Below are 22,154 nucleotides of genomic sequence, written 5' to 3'. Positions count from 1 at the left end.
TTTTCCTGTTTAGAATTTAACTGAGCCTTTATTTGTCATTTATAAAGGATGTATAAAGCATGAATAGTCCTCACTTTAGATTAGGTCACAAAACTAGATGAAGTTGAGTTAATAAAGCATTTATTAACATACATAGTAACCATTAATATATGCCTGAATAATAAGACATATAAATGTTGATTTCAATAGTTTATTAATCATTTACTAACTCATTCTGAATGATCCTAAAAACCCTCAACTACTCTTAAATACAACTGGTTTGTAAATAATGCAATACTTAATTTAGTAATGAAAAATAAATCATTAACTAAGTATGAAATTACAATTATTAAGCACATTATATAGGTGCTTATAAGTCAAGAATAGAGTATTTGTAGGTAGAGTTATAAACTGCTTACCAATGCTTATTAATGTAGAGTTAATGCTTAACAGATAATGAATTCACTATTTGCTAATGCTTAATAAATGATTTATAGTGTTCAGTTATTATGAAGTGTTACCGAAGTAATGTTTTAAAACTCTTTGAAACAGCCCCTTTTAGGCTTTGATCCAAACCGTGGCATTTTGGTGACTGTCGCTTTAAATTCAAATGAGATTGTGCTCTTTGCAAAAGAAGGCAGAGCTACAAAACCTCGGCTCGGTTCAAGGCAACTGTACATAGTGTAAGTACGCCCTTAGCTGTTGGTTGGGGCGAATGCTGCTGACAGAAATCGTCATTTCAAATTTAACGTGACCTTTAGTTTCTTTGTTTAATTGAGGAGTTACAATTAAATGTTGCAAATGAATCAGACTTTTAAAATGAAAATACTGTTAGTTAACAGATAGAAGACAATTCACATGACATCGGTGAGCAAATCAAGGCAAAGGCAGGAACTAGCGTATTCAGCATTAAACTCTATTGTGCTATAAATGGGATTATGTATTTACTATAATTAGTTCATTATAAAACTACTTTTAATGTAATGCGGTTTGATATATTTAACTTCGGTCCACAGCCCTCAATCAAGTTTGGTTTTTGGCCTTTAATAAGAAAAAGTTTGGGCCCCCCTGGGTTCCATTTAAACCCATTTAGATGTTCCACTAGTAGTGGACACTTTTTAGACTAGTTAATGAAGTAGATCCGAGTCAACTAGTCAAAGTGAAGTTAGCAAGTAAAGGGCAAAAAATAATTTGACACTTCTACAAATGTCTGCTCCCTCAAATAATGGATACGGATACAGCCCCTGCCTTCCCTTTGCCTGCTGTAACAGTTTCTTTCACATCCCTTTAAGCTTTGCTTGTGTTACCTGATCTCGGTTCCCTATTTGTGAGTAGGGCAGCTCCCCTGTCATTAACTCAAACAGCACGATGCCATACGAATACACATCTGATTGGAAACTGTAGGGGTTGTTGTCCTGCATTCGGATCACCTCAGGTGCCTGATGAGGAAAAAGCATAATGTCGTAATGAGATGCTGCTTTAAAATCTGAAAGATGCAGGAAAAATATAGGATTAACTGTGCTGACCATCCATAAAATAGATCCTGAAGGTTGTTCCACCTGTTGAGAACCACTCCACCTGGCCTTCACGGTTGCCAGTCCAAAATCTCCAATCTTCACTGTCAGGCCTTCATGTAAGAAGATGTCTGATCTTGAGTTAAAGTCAAAGTTTAGGAGCTTTTGGCAGACTGCATGAAAGTTTGTACAATATGTGCTGCTTCAACCAAGAGCAGCTCGGGAGGTCGGGAAGGTGGAAGCAGTTACATATTTTCATTAAGACCCATTCATGCAGTGTTGCTGTAATTAGTTTATTTCATTAACAGTTACTTATAATGTATTTGCCTTCAAAACTGTACATCATCTCAACAGTTCTTAATAAATCTATACAGAGAAGCAGAGTAAAAGAGTAGTAGTGTTGATATACAAACATATTTTGCAGAATAATTACATTTTTAGTTAAAGAAGGTTACATTAATCAAAATGTTTGCACATGTTTAAGGAAAAAAGTCAAAAATTAGTTGATGATATCACATGGTATAAATTTGGATCTGAGCACCATAGTAATTGAGTATTATTACTCAATTTATTACTCGTAAAAGGGTTTACGGAGAATGGTCTGAACAAGTGAAAATATCCAGTGATCGTCAGTTCTGTGGGGAAAATGCCTTGTTGATGCTAGAGATCAAAGGAGAATGACCAGACTGGTTTAAGCTGATAAAAAGGCAACAGTAACTCAAATAAGCACTCGTTACAACTGAGGTGTGCAGAGGAGCATCTCTGAACACACAACACTCCAACCTTGAGGCGGATGGGCTACAGCAGCAGAAGCCACTCCTGTCAGCTAAGGCCAGGGAACTGAGGCTACAATTCACACAGGCTCACCAAAACTGGAACACAGAACACTGGAAAAATATTGCCTGGTCTGATGAGCCTCTATTTCTGCTGCGACATTTGGATGGTCTGATCAGGATTTGTCGTCAACAACATGAAAGCATTGATCCATCCTGCCTTGTATTAACGATTCAGGCTAGTGGTGATTGTGTAATGGTGTGGGGGATATTTTCTTGGCACACTTTGGGCCCATTAGTAGCAATTGAGCATTGTGTCAACACCACAGCCTACCTGAGGATTGTTGCTGACCATGTCCATCCCTTTATGACCACAGTGTACCCATCTTCTGATGGCTAATTTCAGCAGGATATCACGCCATGTCATAAAGCATGAATCATCTCAGACTGGTTTCTTGAATATGACAATGAGTTCACTGTACTCAAATGCCCTCCACAGTCACCAGATCTCAATCCAATAGAGCACCTTTGGTATGTGGTGGAACGGGAGATTCACATCATAGATGTGCAGCTGAGAAATCTGCAGCATGTGATGCTATCATGTCAATATGGACCAAAATCTCTGAGGAATATTTCCAGTACCTTGTTGAATCTTTGCCACGAAGGATTAAAGCAGTTCTGAAGGCAAAAGAGGGTCCAACTTGGTACTACTAAGGTGTACCTAATAAAGTGGATGGTAAGTCTATATTATTAGCCCCCCTGTTTATTTTTTTCCCCAATTTCTGTTTAATGGAGGAAAGATTTTTTTCAACACATTTCTAAAACATAATAGTTTTAGTAACTCATCTCTAATAACTGATTTATTTTATCTTAGCAATTATGACAGTAAATAATATTTTACTAGATATTTTTAAGATACTAATATTCGGCTTAAAGTGACATTTAAAGGATTAACTCGGTTTATTAAGTTAACAAGGCAGGTTAGGGTAATTAGGCAAGTCATTGTATAATGATGGTTTGTTCTGTTGACCGAAAAATTGTTCTGTTGATCGAAAAATATATATAGCTTAAAGGGGCTAATAGTTTTGACCTTAAAATTTTATTATTATTTTTTTATTAAAAACTGCTTTTATTCTAGCCGGAATAAAACAAATTAAACTTTCTCCCGAATAAATAAATAAATAAATAAATAAATAAATAAATACATAAATAAATAAATAAATAAATAAATAAATATATATATATATATATATATATATATATATATATATATATATATATATATATATATATATATATATATATATATATATATATATATATAACATTCTGCATTTAATTCTATCCTAGTCAGAAAATGTGTAAAGTAGGCATTGCAATTATGTAAAGTGCTTAGCAGTTTTGTGTGCAGTATGCATCAGATGCTTTACGAGTGGTCGATGAGCACTAAAGACTAAATTTAACTAAACTATCCCATTACTAAAACTATCCCATCTGCCTTTAGATCAAAAAGAAAAAACTAAAGAGTTACATCTCAAGGATACTGTTGGATTTCATGTCACGGTGGATGATGTTTTTCGCATGTAGATAGCTGGAAGGTAACAAACATGATAAATTGTTGTTAAGAGATTTACAGTGAAATTACCACATTCATGGAAAACAAATCCATCATTCACAGTCATCTCATATCCTGATAAATATATGTGAATTTAAAATACTATATACTGTACTATATACTGTAAAATACTGTAATATTTATAACATGACCACATGTAAAGGTTTTATTTTTATTTTAAAGCTTTGTTTAAAATTTACTTACGTGATAACGTCTCACAAAAAATTTAAATATAAAATTAATACAATATAAATTACTTTCTTAAAAAAACTAATAGTTCAACATAAACAAAAAAATGCTAAAGAAAATGCAAAATGTACATTTATTAAAAGAAATTGTACTTTTAAGATCACAACTTTCTCGCGATGCTGTTATTCATGTTTCTGCATCCACGTAATGACATAGTAGTATTGTGCTCATTTAAATTATGAAAATGTATTAGCTTAAATGATGCAACACTTCGATATAAGCAATAGAGCATAATATAAAACAAACAAATCTTCATTTTTTGTCCATGATATATACACACATATTGCACAGCCCTACTTCACAGGATGTAAAAAACACTCACTCCATGCCCTGAGCAGTCTGTCTGGCGATATCTATCAGCTGAAACATCTGGAAGTTGGTCTCCAGTACGTGGAGGTGTTTATACAGACTGCTGCCTTCACACCACTGCGTTACAATGGCAAGATTTCCTTTTGTCATGTAGCCCATGAACAACAGAATGTTGACATGTCTGGTTTTCCTATTGGCAGCAAAAAAACAGACTAAGAACACAAAGAGCTGATACATCAAATTTGACTCACAAGTAGGCGCACACCGAATCTATATTAATATATATATATACCCAGATAATATATATATATATATATACCCGGATATATATATTAAAAAACACTCTGCCTCCTAACGACTAGGAACTATGACGTCAATTTGTATGCAAAAACCCGGAAGCGAGTTAGCATTTTAGCAGTTCCGGTACCCTCGTCCTAAAGTCAATGGATTTTTTCTATGGGATTTCAGTAAAATCGCTTAAATAAGGTTTGTGGCTAACACAAACTCGAGATACTTTCACTTTTTACTCTACGACATAAAACACATCAGTTACATCACACTCCTGATCTTTAAAATCAGTAGCGCTTCTTGCTAGACGGTTGCTATCAAGTTGCTAAATGGGACTACAGGCGGTGTCTGAGACATTATACGTCCTTAAGCTGAGCTGGTCTGGAGCGCACGTGGGTCTTATACAGATGTGTTTTTGCGTATTTATTTGTTTATAATATATAGCGTGGATTATAATGTAACAAACTGAGAGAGTAAGTCTTTGTCATGGGCCATATTTCTAAAAATAAGCTTGAAAAGTTGTCTGGAGCAGGGTGGTGCTGTCTGTTTAAAGCCTAATGTTAGCTTCTCAGTTCTAGCGTTTGCATTTAAGATCTAAGGGCCTACTCACACTATGCCATCCGTACCGTGCCCAGGGCCGTTTCCCGGATCGTTTGAGAAGTGTGAGTGCGCTGAATCGGGCTCAAGTTGGCCCGGTTGGAAGTGGTGGGCCTGAGCGCGGTTCACTTGGTACATTTGTAGTGTGAGTGCAAAACACGCAAAGCCCGAAACTGAAAGCGAGACGTGACTTTTAAGGGACTGTTTCATTTGGATTTATTAATCATTCTTACTGTTCAGTGAACGCAAACTGCCGTAGTTTATTAAAGACGCAAACCCCTCACTGCACGACTGCTGCGCGCCTTCAGCAGACCTCCTCATTCCTGCAGCACGAGGGATTTATGATTGTTTATGAGCGCCAAAAGTGGCGGATCTGTTCGGCGAAATATCTGACTGCGTGTCACCGCATCCCTAAGGACTGTTTGGCGAAATATTTGACTGCATGTCACTGCATATTAAACGACTGAAACGATATAACTAGAGAAATCTCCACTGTGCTGCCAAGTGACAGCGCTTCTCACTGAACAGCGCAGCAGCGATGACGTAAGCGTGCCCAGGCCCGATTGTGGTGTGAGTGCGGGCCGTCGGGGGAGACAGGAGGGGGGACAAGCATGCTTTGGCACAGTTCGAGGCAACTGCACCTAGTGTAAGTACGGCCTAAAAGTGCTAAAAGTTGTATTTTTGTGTAGGGAATAGCCGGTTGTACAAAACGAGTAAGTGTAATGAACAGTGTTTATACACAGAGCTTATAATTTGCGGTCCCACTTTATATTAAGTGGCTTTAACTAATATGTACTTACACAGGAATTAATAGTTTGTTACAATGTACTTATTGTGTAAATACATGTATTTACTGTGTACTTATGCTTGATTAAATACATGCATGTAATTACATCTGTATTTAACTTTTGTAATTACATTTGTAAATACACTGTTGACCATTCCTTACACCTTAACCCACCCTTAAACCTACCCATTACACCAAACCTGTTCAAATCTCAACCTCTATCCCAACTCAAAAGCACCACAAGTGTTCTCAAATACATTATAAACACAGTAAGTACATTGCATTTATTTTTTAATGTAAGTACATAGTAGTTAAGGACACTTAATATAAAGTGGGACCTAATTTGCAGTGTTTGAAAAGCCTATGGGAAAATCCTATAGGGATTTTGTTGAGGGAACCAGTTTTATGCTAGCAGCTGATTAGCCTACAAGGTGACGTCAAAGTTCCTCCACTCTATTCCCTGAGCACTAACAGTTTCTTTGTAATATTAACACTTCTTGTGTGTATTGCCTCTTGTTGAATTGCTAAATGCCTCTTCAACTGTAAGTTGCTTTAGACAAAAGCATCTGCTAAATGACTAAATGAATACTAAATGAATTTGTCCTGGGACTGCACATTAAAATGAAACCACTGACATTCAAAAGCCATCAACAAAACAAAACCTGCACTGATGTACTAATAATCAAGAAGAAATGCTTACCTAAGAACTGCCACCTCGTTGCGGAAAGCCTGAAACTGCTCTGGTGTTGGGTTGGTGACTTTTAATACCTTCACAGCCACATCACCTACAGCATGTTAAAGATAACAGTCATAATGTGTCCCTAAGAAGGCTATTTTACTGAAAGAAGCACTAAACCGATGCTTACCGTGCCATTTCCCTTTGTGTACGGTTCCAAAGGAGCCTGACCCAATCCTGCTCAGTAGCACAACCTCATTAGCTTCGATCTCCCAGTAATAACTCGAGTCCCGTTTATCCCTCGGCCGCTAGAAAACAATAACTCATGTTAAGAACCACAAGAAAGCACGCTGAAATAACAAAATCATATTTCTTCCTCAAAACACTTTTTAAAATGAACGTTTAGCATTGAGAAATTCCTCTCAAAATTAATCACATTTTCAAATCACCGTAATAAATAATTAATGTGTAAATATTATTGAAGTATTCGTTCATTTTTGAAGACTAAATAAAGCTGTTTATATAATAAAGGTATTACAGTTGATAGCTGATGTCTAGAAGAGTTCAGCTTGTATGTCGCACTACTTGTTTTTTAAACTTTAAATACCTCTTTTAAAAAATCTTGCGCAACATTGTTCTGGCTTATGTAAAAGTACTTATATAGCATGCCTCAGGTAATTTGTTTATTTAAGTATTTATAGTATACTCTGTAAAAAAAATCTGTAATTTTACAGTTTATTTTCGGCAGCTGGGGTGCCCCCCCCCCAAAAAAAACGTAAAATAACGGCTGTTAAATTACAGAAATTTACAGTAAAATAACAGACATTCAATTATAGAAATTTACAGTAAAATAACAGACATTCAAATACAGAAATTTACAGTAAAATAACAGACATTCAATTATAGAATTTTTCTGTAAAATAACAGACATTCAATTACAGAAATTTACTGTAAAATAACAGACATTCAATTACAGAAATTTACTGTAAAATAACAGACATTCAATTACAGGAATTTACTTAAATTTTAAATTTCAGGCAAATTTCTGTAATTCAACCTGCTTTATGTATTTAAAATGTGTAAAATGTGTTTATTAAAGTTAGAAAGGGCTTTCAGCGCCAATGGACTGATTTCACGCGGCCACCATTTTAAACAGCGAAATCGAGGCTGGTGGGAAGAAACCCGGAATTATCAGAATAACAACAGGAATGTTGTGTGCCTGGCTGTATATCTTATCAGCGAAGAGAAATCGACAAAAATGTATACTTTCACCACCTTCCGAGTGACTCAAAGGTCCGTTCTGAATGAATAGTGAAAATAAAAAGGGATTGTACCTTATTTTTAGCTAAGTTAAGGGAAATGGCACTAGTTAGCTAACGTTTTCTTTCCCAAACAAAAGATGTTTCATGAGTTGGCTTTTAATGCCAACTCATGAAACTCAAGTTAATGAACTGATTCTTTCACTATATTAGACTTGTCACAATACAAAATTTCGGTACTAAAATAAACAAAAAAAATGTCCATTTCCTGTTAACATTTAAGGCACTGTTGATGGCTTTCTTAAACAGCGCTGATTTGCCATTGCGTTCAACATGCTCAACAAAAATGACTGCGATTGGCCAGGAAGGTCATCAGTTCACCGCTCTTCACCGATGTTTACCAGGGACAAACACAAACGAGCAATCAGCGGATAAATAGACTGATCTTCACGGCTTTAAATGCTCCAATGTCCATGTATCTCTGCTTGTATTCGGTGAAGAGCGGTGAGCTGATGAGCGTATAAAGCACTGGTGAACACTATGGCTAATCAGCGGTGTTTATGAGCGCACTCAGTGGCACTTAAATGTTAGCGGGAATTGGACGTTTTTAAAACTTTAGTCCCGGGACAACACTATTACAGACAACACGTGGGTGTGCTATAGAGGACTGCAATGTTTTATCGCTCACCAGGTTGCATAGACTGAATCAGGGAAGCGTCCCCACGTTGTTTACCTGCTGCCATGAACCGAAACCTAGGAGGACACTTAAACCTATTACTCTGAAAGAGATTGTAATGTTGTTTGATGCCTGATATGCTTTTAATTGTTTAAATTAAACTGCACTGAATGATATTAAAGTGTTGTTTACACCATTTCTCCTTTTTGAAATCGTGGCAACAGCTGGGGGTTTATAGTACACAGCATGTTGCTGCAATGTTTACAGTGCTGATCCTATACTTTGGGGTTTCTTCCCACCGCTGCCTCACCTTTGTGTATTTTCGCCATGTGAAATAAGCGGATAGCCTAGTGGTTAAGCGGGCTGACATAAAGCACCATGTTGCTCACGGCGACCTGAGTTGGATTCCCAGCTCGAGGTCCTTTGCCAACCCTTCCCTCTCTCTCTGCTCCCAACTATTTCTTTTCAATTCTCTGCACTATTCTATACATTAAAGGTTAAAACCCCTAAAAAATAATTATAAAAAAGAAAGGGCTTTTTTAAATAAAGAATGTCATAATAATAAATATGCTAATTTGTGCATGACATCATCTTGCAACATTACAATTTTTTCAAGCAGGCTTTGACTACTTTATATTGAAAGCATTTGGCAACACTAATAGCCATCAATGAAAAGCTGGAATTGACTCACTGACCTAAACATGATAACAGCAGCATCATACAAGAATGTCCACAATAAAGATTGACAAAACAAAGAGTTTGCTGCAAGACTACTTGACTGTAACCGAACCAAAAGAAGACAGAGCGCCATAAGTCTTACGATTTTAACTTTCTCCTGAGGATTTAGAGCTGATGCTGGTATGTGTGCGCTGGCCTGGTTCCAGCCGGTAGGGCTCTGATTTGGAGAACTGCCAGCTGCAGACAGATGGATTAAAAAGAAAATTTACCCGCTCCATATTCATGCCCCCAATTAAACTACAGCAACAACATTCCTCATTGGTTTCCCATGAATCTGTTTTGATGTTTTATTCTTACCTGAGCTGTGAACACGTATGGCATCCTAGATGAAATGCAAACAGGAAAAAAAATTAAAATCAACAAAAGAGACAGCACACAACTGCTTTCAGTCATTCAAATCCCAAACACACTGCAAGACAGAGGCTGCGTTCGAAATACAGTATGCATTAAAGACAGTATGCAAGCCGAGTAGCACGTTCAAATTCATGAATGGGAGTAAAGTGACGCAACTGACGTGGGTAGGTCGTGTGAAATGGTAGGTCAAATGGTGGATGTTGTTCGTCTGAATTTAATTTTTTCCACTTGTGTCTGTGATGTTATGATATGCGCAGTTTGTAGACATTTAGACATTACACATGTTCTTCTTCATATTCTTCTAATGTTCTTAACAAACAAATAATGTTAACACTGTCCTGGTTGAACCTAGGATCCAGGTGGAACAATGCGGTTTTCAACCGGGCCATAATACACTTGACCAGCTCTATAACCTAATCAAGGCCCTCAAGGGTTCATGGGAGTATGCCCAACCAGTCCACGTGTTTTGTGGACTTGGGAGTAGGCATTGGACCGTGTCCATCGTTGCATTCTGTGGAGGGTGCTCTGGGAGTATGGGGTCGGAGGCGTATGTAAAATTTTAAGTTTCAGTACTGTGAAGAAGGCTTCACTGTGCACATATTTCTAATTTATGAAGCATCTTTACATACAGTTGAAGGCAGAATTATTAGCCCCCCTAAATTATTAGACCCCGTTTATTTTTTCCCCAATTTCTGTTTAAAGGAGAGCAGATTTTTTCAACACATTTCTAAAACATAATTGTTTTAAGAGCTTATTTCTAATAACTGATTTATTTTATCTTTGCCATGATGACAGTAAATAATATTTGACAAGATATTTTTCAAGACATTTCTATACAGCTTAAAGTGACATTTAAACGCTTAACTAGGTTAATTAGGTTAACTAGGGAGGTCAGGGTAATTAGGCAAGTTATTGTATAATGATGGTTTGTTCTGTAGGCTATCAGAAAAAAAAATTGCTTAAAGGGGCTAATAGTATTGACCTTAAAATGGCTTTTAAAAAAATTACAACTATTTTTAGTCTAGCTGAAACAAAACAAACCAAGACTTCCTCCAGAAGAAAAAATATTATCAGACATGCTGTGAAAATTTCCTTGCTCTGTTAAACATCATTTCGGAAATATGAAAAAAATAATAATAAATCAAAGGGGGGCTAATAATTCTGACTTCAACTGTACAAATTTGTGCAATGAATAAGAAAGAGTAAGAAAAGCTGCATTATATGTCATGATGTGAGAATTTTTTTAAAGAGCCCATATTATGGGTTTTTGAAAATTCCCCTCCATGTAGTGTGTAACACAGCTCTAAGTGAAGTGAAGTATCCAGCTAAGGCTTAAATCTGTAAGAATACAGTGTTTAAAACGGTTGATTCATCTATAAAAGAGTCGACTCATAGTGCTTCAAACGAGTCGCCTTGATACCGACTCATTAGGTGTTTCACCATGACGTACGAACGAAACCAAGTTATTCACGTGCACGCGCAAACCCGGGAGATTTCAAACCTGAGGCCCCGCCCTCTGACGCAGAAACCCAGACACACACACACACCCACAAACACACGCACACCCACAAACACACGCACACAAACATGCCGGTCGATTGAAGTCACACTGCAGATGGATATTATATTGAGTCTCTACCCAAAGATGAAACATCAGCATTATAACCAAGCAGTTGGAAACTTCTGGAAGCTACATGCTACAAAGAATACTTCATCTGAGTTTGTTAAAGGAAGGATCAGTAAAGAGTAACTGATGGACGTCAGGATGGGTTTCTTCCATTTCTCAAGTGTAAGTACGTGCGGTTAAAGTTGTTGCCTCGTTTACTCTAGCTTGCAAATGTATTTAGTTGTGATTTGTTACTTGTAACCGCGTGTACTGTATTAGGTTAACTGGATATATTCTCTTATCGCGTGCAAAGTCACGTTAAAAACGCGACGCGTGCTGTTTGTTTATGGAGCTCCGTGCTAGAGTTCTGCTCCCGCGATTTATTCGGAAATTTATTCCCGCGCAGAAATCTGGCGCGGGGACAGCCGCGAGAGAGAGAGAGAGAGAGAGAGAGAGAGAGAGAGAGAGAGAGAGAGAGAGAGAGAGAGAGAGAGAGAGAGAGAGAGAGAGAGAGAGAGAGAGAGCGCGAACGAACGAGCTTTGTGTGCTTTGTGCTGTGTGTGTGTTTATACAGACAGCTTGGCTGTCTGGACTGTATACTCGGTGATTTTTGGTTGTGTTCTCCGCTCTAGCGGGACCGGCGGGCAGAAAACGGAGCGGGTTCTCAGGCTAAAACCTGGCGGGTGCGGGCGGAAGCGGGAGCGTTGTCATCCGGAGGTGTGTGTGTGTTTTTGTGTGTGCGTGGTATGGCGAGTACACGACTGTCTCCTTCGTTCGGTTATCCGTGGCACTATCCACTCGCCATAGTGTGGCAGCTAAAATCCACGTCTACACTATCGAGCGTGTATGAACTGTGATTACTTTTTAAATTGCTGATTAGCTATTGGCCATTTCCCTCTCTGACTGAAGGCAGTCGACCAATCGCGACAGACTGTCATCGGTCCAATCAGCGCAGATTAGCTCCGCGCTAAGGAGGGGTTTGGGAACAAATGAATCACTGGACGATTCATACAGGAGTCGCTGGCATAATTAGGTAAAAATAAATGCAGATTATAAGACCATGAAAGTGTTTTTTGACCTTGCATGCATATTAGACTGTTGTTGGAGACCCTTACAACCAGGATATGACCCTATTTCATGTATAATATGGGCTCTTTAAAGGAAGGACTGTGCTGAAAGATCATATATAGAGATGCGGGGTTCCCACTCTTAGCCAAGCGTCAAATCCCTTAAATTTTCCAAAACTTTCTGTTGTTGCTAGGAGGAATAAAACTGTGGCCGAAAGTTAACGAGAATTATTTATATTATTTATTAAACTATCTATAATTGTATTTAAATAACATCCACCCCAACCCTCACAGTAATGTAAAAATATTCATTATTGTTGAACAGTGTAACAAAAAAGCTATAATGCTATACTGACGAGAGTATCCGCAGCTTATAACATTTAGACTTTACCCTGACTTTCTCTTAATAAAAAAACCCCACGATGAATGGAAAAACAAGGTGCTGTTGTGCTTTGAATGATATTAATATGGTTTAGGATTGAATATAATTTTTATAAATTTAATAGCCACGAGACTGGATAATTTACCTCAGATTTTGAATAAAATGAAAAGTATTTTAATGTATTTGAAGTGGTAGTTTTTGAAGATAAGCACTTGAAATGTAAATTTTCTTGGCATGTTTGTCTTATTTAATTGGTAAAGTTTCATGACTGCATTTCACTTAATTGACTGCCAGTTGATGAATGGCAAAGGAACATAATGGCACTAATAGCCGAGCTGTAACAACAGGTAACATATGAAACATAATTAAAAAAAAAAAAAAAAAACATTATACAGTATAAAAAATACATTTGATAAATGGAAGGTAAGATATAAAATGAAAAAAAAAACTTCTCTGACTTTTAATGTCGGGAATAGGCACAATAAAATTCCATTCCATGATATCCCAGAAAAAAATAGTTTGAACAGATTTTATGCAATATATTAACCTCATGGTCACTGCCACTAATTTAGATGAATCCACAAACAAATGTTTCTGCATATAAATATGAATAATCATAATTATTCCTTCAGCTCAATTAATTTAATCCTTATTTCTAAAGCACTTTTTACTATGTAGATTGTGCCAAAGCAGCTTAACATAGATGAAGAAAAGAAGCCATAATACATTCCAGCAATTCAGGCAGGCAGGAGAGTAGTGCAGAATGCTGGTGTAGTTCAAGTAAATTGAAACTGACTACTGATTAGTGAACGAGATGCAGAGATTTTATTTAGCACAGCCAGTTTATGGCTCACTCACACCAAATGCAAGCCACAGCTAAACTTCAGAGAACTGCTTTATTCACAGACAACTGCAGTTCACGTTCTCACAGGTGTAGTAAAGCATATATCTACAAAGCCATGACCTTATGACTGGACAGCAGCTGCATTCTCTTTTAAAACAGCCATACAGAAGAGGAGAAAAGACCTACTCTTCTCTTCAGACTAAACTGTTGACACCAGGAGCTTGGAGATGTGTCTAACTACTCCCAGCATGGTACAACAGAAAGAGGAAAACGAAAGAGAGAGAGTAAGGGCAATTGCAACATATATTAATTAGTTTTAGAAAGCTTTTGAAATTGAAAATTAAAGCCCTGCTCACAAATTTGGAAAATCATTCTATGAAATTTCTATAACCCTAATTGAAAAGATGTAGTTTGATTGTTAATTGGACATGTACTGTCGTAAATTTTGACGTCTTATCATTTAGAAATTATCAGACCGGAGGTTTTAAATATCAGAAAATAGACTTTATTCTCCATAATAAAGCCGAGAAAGAGCAGAGCAGACCCCAGAGCATTCTGAAGTCTCTCCTGGACACCTTCTGAAGTATCTGTGTTTGTTACAATTTTTATACAGGATTATTTGACACACCCCTAAGTCTCTTTTTAACTCTTGACCATTTTTGAATAGGTTTTTAGTCTAAGGCAGTGGTTCTCAAACTTTTTTCATCAAGTACCACCTCAGAAAAAAATTGTCTCTCCAAGTACCACCAAAATGAGCAGTATTGAAATACAGTAGCGTAGTAGGCCCAGTAAAGCAGCTACAACTCTGCACAGTTAAAAAAACGTGGCAGATTACCTCAGAAATATAGGCTATATGTCATATATGACATGTTATATACATAATTTTTTATACATTTTGAAATGTGTGTAGCATGTACATGACATATTTCATTCCTCCGCGTACCACTAGAAGGAAGCCTGCGTACCACTAGTGGTACACGTACCACAGTTTGAGAACCACTGGTCTAAGGGGTCCTGCTATTCTTGGCTCTCAGCCCACTAGCTCATGTCAACAGAGATGTTACAGGTCTATGTCAGCAAAGTATAGATGCAACTTATGCAAAGGAACTAAGTGTTTACATACATTGTTATGATAGGATAATAAGTTGATAATATGTTACTCATTCTAACTTCTGACACATATAGCTTCATAGAAGTATTTAACATAGATGATCAGTGCTTTACATATTCAATTATTCTACACAATCAGTCACTCAGCCTTCTCCTAGTGTTGCTCCTGTGCAGGCATACTCATCTTACACAGTATTTTTAACACACGCTGGCATGTTTGCTGCAAACACTACATACATTTTTACACTTAGAAAATACTTCATACAGAGAGAATAAAATCTTCTTCAGTACACACTCAGTTGCTTATAAGTTTGCTATAAGAAAAGGATGTGCAAGAGGAAAGCCCAGCGTCCTACTCAATATTCTGTTCACCTGGAAGTACATCAACATACTGAAATAAAAATCTCAGCAACATCTGGTTCACACTGAAGCCGCCTTTCCACTGCACACGACATTTGAAAACGACTGTCGGAATACGCCCCCTTGTGGCAGCCGCACAGTATTTTCAGTGTTGTCGTGCACCATGGGGGAGAAGCTGATTCTCATGGTGTCCGAAATAAAAAACTGCAAAAGAAATAGCCTTTATTTTCTGGGCGCTTACATAGTTTAATAGATGAATGAATACTAGACACTCATAGACCGCTAAAATATTGGAGGGAATGTGGAGACAACATTAAAAAAATATATATTTATTACTTTCTTACTTACATTTATGAACAGAAATGTTTTTCTTAAATATAGACTTTTTATAATTAAAAAATAACCAAATAAACTACTATTTCTCATCTCGCGTGCACGGACCTGCTTGGACAACACTGGAATACATCATATCCGGTCGGCAGGTCGCATGCGGTCTAGTCGCAGGAGTTCAAATATTTCAACGGATCCGCAACTTAATTCGGACCCGAAATTTCTGCATACGGAGATGATCGGAACTCAACGCAGCTCCCGGACTGCTCTCCATTGGAAAAGAATGATTTCCGGTCTGTCGCTTGTCGTTTGTCGTGTGCAGTGGAAAGGCGGCTAGAGAGTCTCCAGGCTCTGGTTTGTCATTACCTCAATCAGGCTGCTGTCAACTGGCACTGTGGTGCTGAGCATGGTGACGTTGGGTGTGGATGTGGACCGCAGTCTCTGTGTCAGAGCCGCTCCAGAGGGAGGGTAAGGGCTGGTGTAATTGGAGACATGAGGGTTTGAATATCTGTGCACAGAGCTAATGGAAACATGTGACAAATGAATACACATCTCTGACTACTGTATGTAAACTAGCAATATTATGCTAAAAGGGTGCTTAGAAATTAAAATATCAAAGCTTAGAGGGTGGTCGAGTTGAATCCTTTAAAAAAAACTGAACTTGGTTTCAGTGAAATTTCTAGTAGATTGTCTTAACAAAGACAAAGTCATGGCTCCACTATTACTAATTGCTGTTATATGACCAAAACAAATTTTCAGTATATTCCTGATTAAAATTATTTCTGTTTATGGTGAATGCTGCTGAATAGGTTAAATGTAAGAGACCACCAGACAACAAACACTAATTATTATAATATATACAGCTGGGAAAAAAAGTATTGAACATGTCACCATTTTTCTCAGAATACATATTTCCAAATTGCCATTGAATTTCCCCCGGATGTTGGTAACAACCAAAAAAAATCCATATATGCAAAGAAAAAAAAATCGAATTAGTTTGCAAATTAGGTTATGCATAATAAAATGAAATGACGCAGGGGAAAAGTGTTGAACACATGAAGAAAGGGAGGTTTAAAGAGACAGTAAAAGCCCGGACAGCAGCTGAAATCTCTCAGTAGTTCTTCAGCAACCCTCTACCCTTTGTCATTGTAAACTAATATTCGCTACTTCAGACCGACATCTACATCAGCAGGAGGATGAAGATAAAACTAGGATGGACATTTCAGCAAGGCAATGATCCAAAACGCAGCCAAGGAAACTCTCAAACGCTTTCAGAGAAATTAAATCAATCTGTAGAATGGCCCAGACGAGACCCACGGAACCATCAAGATTTTTACACCCTGTTGAAGTCTGTGAAAAAGTCACACCTGAGCAATGCATGTGACTTCGTTCTTCATATAAAGGGCATCTTATGTATTTCGGTTTTGGGGTCATGGTTCTGTCAGGGTTCTGCCACTCTGGTCTTGTAAATTCTTGTTTTGGTGGCAGATCTCGGACACTACCTGTGTCTGGTCCTGTTTCTGTCTCTGTGTGCGCGCGCGCCGTCGTGGGTGTACGCAGAGTGTGCGCGCTCCTGCTTGACGTGGCCACGCGCGAGCTCTGCGTCCCTCAGATGCGTGCGCTCTTGTACTCGTGTTTGTGTTTTCGTCTGTCAGCAGCGTGGTGTTTCATTCCCAGCGTCTCAGTCTTGTTGGTTTCGGTTTTGGTCGGCGCTGGGATGAAGCATGCACGCTGCGTGTGTGAGCGCACGGTGAGTGTTTTAATTCATCGTGTGCTCATGTCTTGCGTCTTTTGTCAAAGCACGTGGCTCGGTGTTTACATTGTTGTCACGTGCTTTTGTCGTGTGCTTCAGTGTTGTGTTATGTGAGCGCATGGCTTGTATTGTCTCTCTGTGTCATGCGCTCTCCCGTCTATTGTCTAGTCCTACCCTCCTTGTTTACTCATTATTAGTTTGTCATGTTCACCTGTGTGTCAATTTACTTTTTGCTTTATAATCCCCCTCATGTTTTCAGTCATTTGCCTGTTCGTCGTCGTTATTTCCATGTCGTGTGCTATCCAGTCCTGTTTGTCCTGCCAGCCCATCCAAGTTTGTTTGAGTGTTTGTTTTATAGTTATGTTTTTCCCCCTCGGGGTGGTTTTTGTTCTAATTTTGTTTTATTTTTATTATCAATAAATCATCCTGTTTGCACTTGAGTCCTCGCTCCCTCATCCTTCCTGAACCCTGACAGGTTCAACATGGGTACGGTACAACAGGAACAATAACAGATCCCCAGTGCTTGCTTTGTCAGTTTATTCAGCTTGCACAGGGTTCTTGCACCAATTAAAAGTCAAATTTAATGCTTTTTAAGACCTCAACAAATAAAATTTAAGACCCAAAAATTTTAGAATTTCTTTGGAATAGTCTACTAAGTTTAATGTCCTTGTTAGATTTAAATGAATTGTCTCATCACAGTATGGATAACCCACAGTAACTGCCTTTTGGGTGTCTGGCGTTGAAATGAAATTGTTATAGGCCCGATAGGGACGGAGCCTGACAAGTACATATTGACTGACAGATTTTAAAAAGCCTGAACCAGTTTAAAGCTCGACATTATTTAAATATAGATGGTCCAGAATTGACAATAGTGAATTTACATTTTATTAAAATGTTTTTCATGGTCCAGGATCAACAAAAGTGAATTTACACTGTATTTAAATGATGATGGTCCAGGATCAACAATAGTGAATTTACACTGTATTTAAATGATGATGATGGTCCAGGATCAACAAAAGTGAATTTACACTGTATTTAAATGATGATGATGATCCAGGATCAACATTAGTAAATTTACACTGTATTTAAATGATGATGATGATCCAGGATCAACAATAGTGAATTTACACTGTATTTAAATGATGATGATGATCCAGGATCAACAATAGTGAATTTACACTGTATTTAAATGATGATGATGGTCCAGGATCAACAATAGTGAATTTACACTGTATTTAAATGATGATGATGGTCCAGGATCAACAATAGTGAATTTACACTATTTAAATGATGATGATGGTCCAGGATCAACATTAGTGAATTTACACTGTATTTAAATGATGATGGTCCAGGATCAACAATAGTGAATTTAAACTGTATTTAAATGATGATGATGGTCCAGGATCAACAATAGTGAATTTACACTGTTTTTAAATGATGATGATGATCCAGGATAAACAATAGTGAATTTACACTGTATTTAAATGATGATGATGATCCAGGATCAACAATAGTGAATTTACACTGTATTTAAATGATGATGATGGTCCAGGATCAACAATAGTGAATTTACACTATTTAAATGATGATGATGGTCCAGGATCAACATTAGTGAATTTACACTGTATTTAAATGATGATGATGGTCCAGGATCAACAATAGTGAATTTACACTGTTTTTAAATGATAATGATGGTCCAGGATCAACAATAGTGAATTTACACTGTATTTAAATGATGATGGTCCAGGATCAACAATAGTGAATTTACACTGTTTTTAAATGATGATGATGGTCCAGGATCAACAATAGTGAATTTACACTGTTTTTAAATGATGATGATGATCCAGGATAAACAATAGTGAATTTACACTGTTTTTAAATGATGCTGATGATCCAGGATCAACAATAGTGAATTTACACTGTATTTAAATGATGATGATCCAGGATCAACAATAGTGAATTTACACTGTATTTAAATGATGCTGATGATCCAGGATCAACAATAGTGAATTTACACTGTATTTAAATGATGATGATGGTCCAGGATCAACAATAGTGAATTTACACTGTATTTAAATGATGATGATGGTCCAGGATCAACAATAGTGAATTTACACTGTATTTAAATGATGATGATGATCCAGGATCAACAATAGTGAATTTACACTGTATTTAAATGATGATGATGATCCAGGATCAACAATAGTGAATTTGCACTGTATTTAAATGATGATGATGATCCAGGATCAACAATAGTGAATTTACACTGTATTTAAATGATGATGATTTTCCAGGATCAACAATAATGATTTTACACTGTATTTAAATGATGATGATGGTCCAGGATCAACATTAGTGAATTTACACTGTATTTAAATGATGATGGTCCAGGATCAACAATAGTGAATTTACACTGTATTTAAATGATGATGATGATCCAGGATCAACTTTAGTGAATTTACACTGTATTTAAATAATGATGATGATCCAGGATCAACAATAGTGAATTTACACTGTATTTAAATGATGATGATGGTCCAGGATCAACAATAGTGATTTTACACTGTATTTAAATGATGATGATCCAGGATCAATAATAGTGAATTTAAACTGTATTTAAATGATGATGGTCCAGGATCAACAATAGTGAATTTACACTGTATTTAAATGATGATGATGGTCCAGGATCAACAATAATGATTTTACACTGTATTTAAATGATGATGGTCCAGGATCAACAATAGTGAATTTACACTGTATTTAAATGATGATGATGATCCAGGATCAACAATAGTGAATTTACACTGTATTTAAATGATGATGATGGTCCAGGATCAACAATAGTGAATTTACACTGTATTTAAATGATGATGATGGTCCAGGATCAACAATAGTGAATTTACACTGTATTTAAATGATGATGATCCAGGATCAACAATAGTGAATTTACACTGTATTTAAATGATGATGATGATCCAGGATCAACAATAATGATTTTACACTGTATTTAAATGATGATGATGATCCAGGATCAACAATAGTGAATTTACACTGTATTTAAATGATGATGATGGTCCAGGATCAACAATAATGATTTTACACTGTATTTAAATGATGATGATGGTCCAGGATCAACAATAGTGAATTTACACTGTATTTAAATGATGATGATGATCCAGGATCAACAATAGTGAACTTACATGTATTTAAATGATGATGATGGTCCAGGATCAACAATAGTGAATTTACACTGTATTTAAATGATGGTGATGATCCAGGATCAACAATAGTGAATTTACACTGTATTTAAATGATGATGATGGTCCAGGATCAACAATAATGATTTTACACTGTATTTAAATGATGATGATGTTCCAGGATCAACAATAGTGAACTTACATGTATTTAAATGATGATGATGGTCCAGGATCAACAATAGTGAATTTACACTGTATTTAAATGATGATGATGGTCCAGGATCAACAATAATGATTTTACACTGTATTTAAATGATGATGATGATCCAGGATCAACAATAGTGAATTTACACTGTATTTAAATGATGATGGTCCAGGATCAACAATAGTGAATTTACACTGTATTTAAATGATGATGATCCAGGATCAACAATAGTGAATTTACACTGTATTTAAATGATGATGGTCCAGGATCAACAATAGTGAATTTAAACTGTATTTAAATGATGATGATGGTCCAGGATCAACAATAGTGAATTTACACTGTATTTAAATGATGATGATCCAGGATCAACTTTAGTGAATTTACACTGTATTTAAATGATGATGATGGTCTAGGATCAACAATAGTGAATTTACACTGTATTTAAATGATGATGATGGTCCAGGATCAACAATAGTGAATTTACACTGTATTTAAATGATGATGATGATCCAGGATCAACAATAATGATTTTACACTGTATTTAAATGATGATGATGATCCAGGATCAACAATAGGGAATTTACACTGTATTTAAATGATGATGATCCAGGATCAACAATAGTGAATTTACACTGTATTTAAATGATGATGATGATCCAGGATCAACAATAGTGAATTTACACTGTATTTAAATGATGATGATCCAGGATCAACAATAGTGAATTTACACTGTATTTAAATGATGATGATGGTCCAGGATCAACAATAATGATTTTACACTGTATTTAAATGATGATGGTCCAGGATCAACTTTAGTGAATTTACACTGTATTTAAATGATGATGATGATCCAGGATCAACAATAGTGAATTTACACTGTATTTAAATGATGATGATGGTCCAGGATCAACAATAGTGAATTTACACTGTATTTAAATGATGATGATGGTCCAGGATCAACAATAGTGAATTTACACTGTATTTAAATGATGATGATGGTCCAGGATCAACAATAGTGAATTTACACTGTATTTAAATGATGATGATCCAGGATCAACAATAGTGAATTTACACTGTATTTAAATGATGATGATGATCCAGGATCAAAAATAATGATTTTACACTGTATTTAAATGATGATGATGATCCAGGATCAACAATAGTGAATTTACACTGTATTTAAATGATGGTGATGATCCAGGATCAACAATAGTGAATTTACACTGTATTTAAATGATGATGATCAAGGATCAACAATAGTGAATTTACACTGTATTTAAATGATGATGATCAAGGATCAACAATAGTGAATTTACACTGTATTTAAATGATGATGATGGTCCAGGATCAACAATAGTGAATTTACACTGTATTTAAATGATGATGATGATCCAGGATCAACAATAGTGAACTTACATGTATTTAAATGATGATGATGGTCCAGGATCAACAATAGTGAATTTACACTGCATTTAAATGATGATGA

General features: G+C 36.5%; 2 protein-coding genes across 9 annotated transcripts in view; both read right to left on the bottom strand.

Annotated features, from left to right (window-relative positions):
* Positions 1-22,154, bottom strand: part of zgc:113278 — an 852,580-nt gene that overhangs the window by 303,149 nt on the left and 527,277 nt on the right. The window lies entirely within an intron of this gene.
* Positions 1-22,154, bottom strand: part of raf1a (Raf-1 proto-oncogene, serine/threonine kinase a) — a 68,337-nt gene that overhangs the window by 4,343 nt on the left and 41,840 nt on the right. For 2 of the 7 annotated variants that reach the window (XM_073938001.1, NM_131439.2), the window contains 10 exon segments: positions 15,880-16,033; positions 13,900-13,950; positions 9,758-9,782; positions 9,543-9,637; positions 6,978-7,095; positions 6,812-6,896; positions 4,453-4,629; positions 3,811-3,857; positions 1,506-1,624; positions 1,287-1,418 (listed from right to left, as the gene is read on the bottom strand). In XM_073938001.1, the coding sequence (XP_073794102.1) occupies positions 1,287-1,418; positions 1,506-1,624; positions 3,811-3,857; positions 4,453-4,629; positions 6,812-6,896; positions 6,978-7,095; positions 9,543-9,637; positions 9,758-9,782; positions 13,900-13,950; positions 15,880-16,033 (1,003 nt within the window). 7 annotated transcript variants of the gene reach the window in all.

This window comes from Danio rerio, chromosome 23 (assembly GCF_049306965.1).
Source record: "Danio rerio strain Tuebingen ecotype United States chromosome 23, GRCz12tu, whole genome shotgun sequence".
NCBI classification, from domain to species: Eukaryota; Metazoa; Chordata; class Actinopteri; order Cypriniformes; family Danionidae; genus Danio; species Danio rerio.
This window is presented reverse-complemented; position numbering and strand designations above follow the sequence as displayed.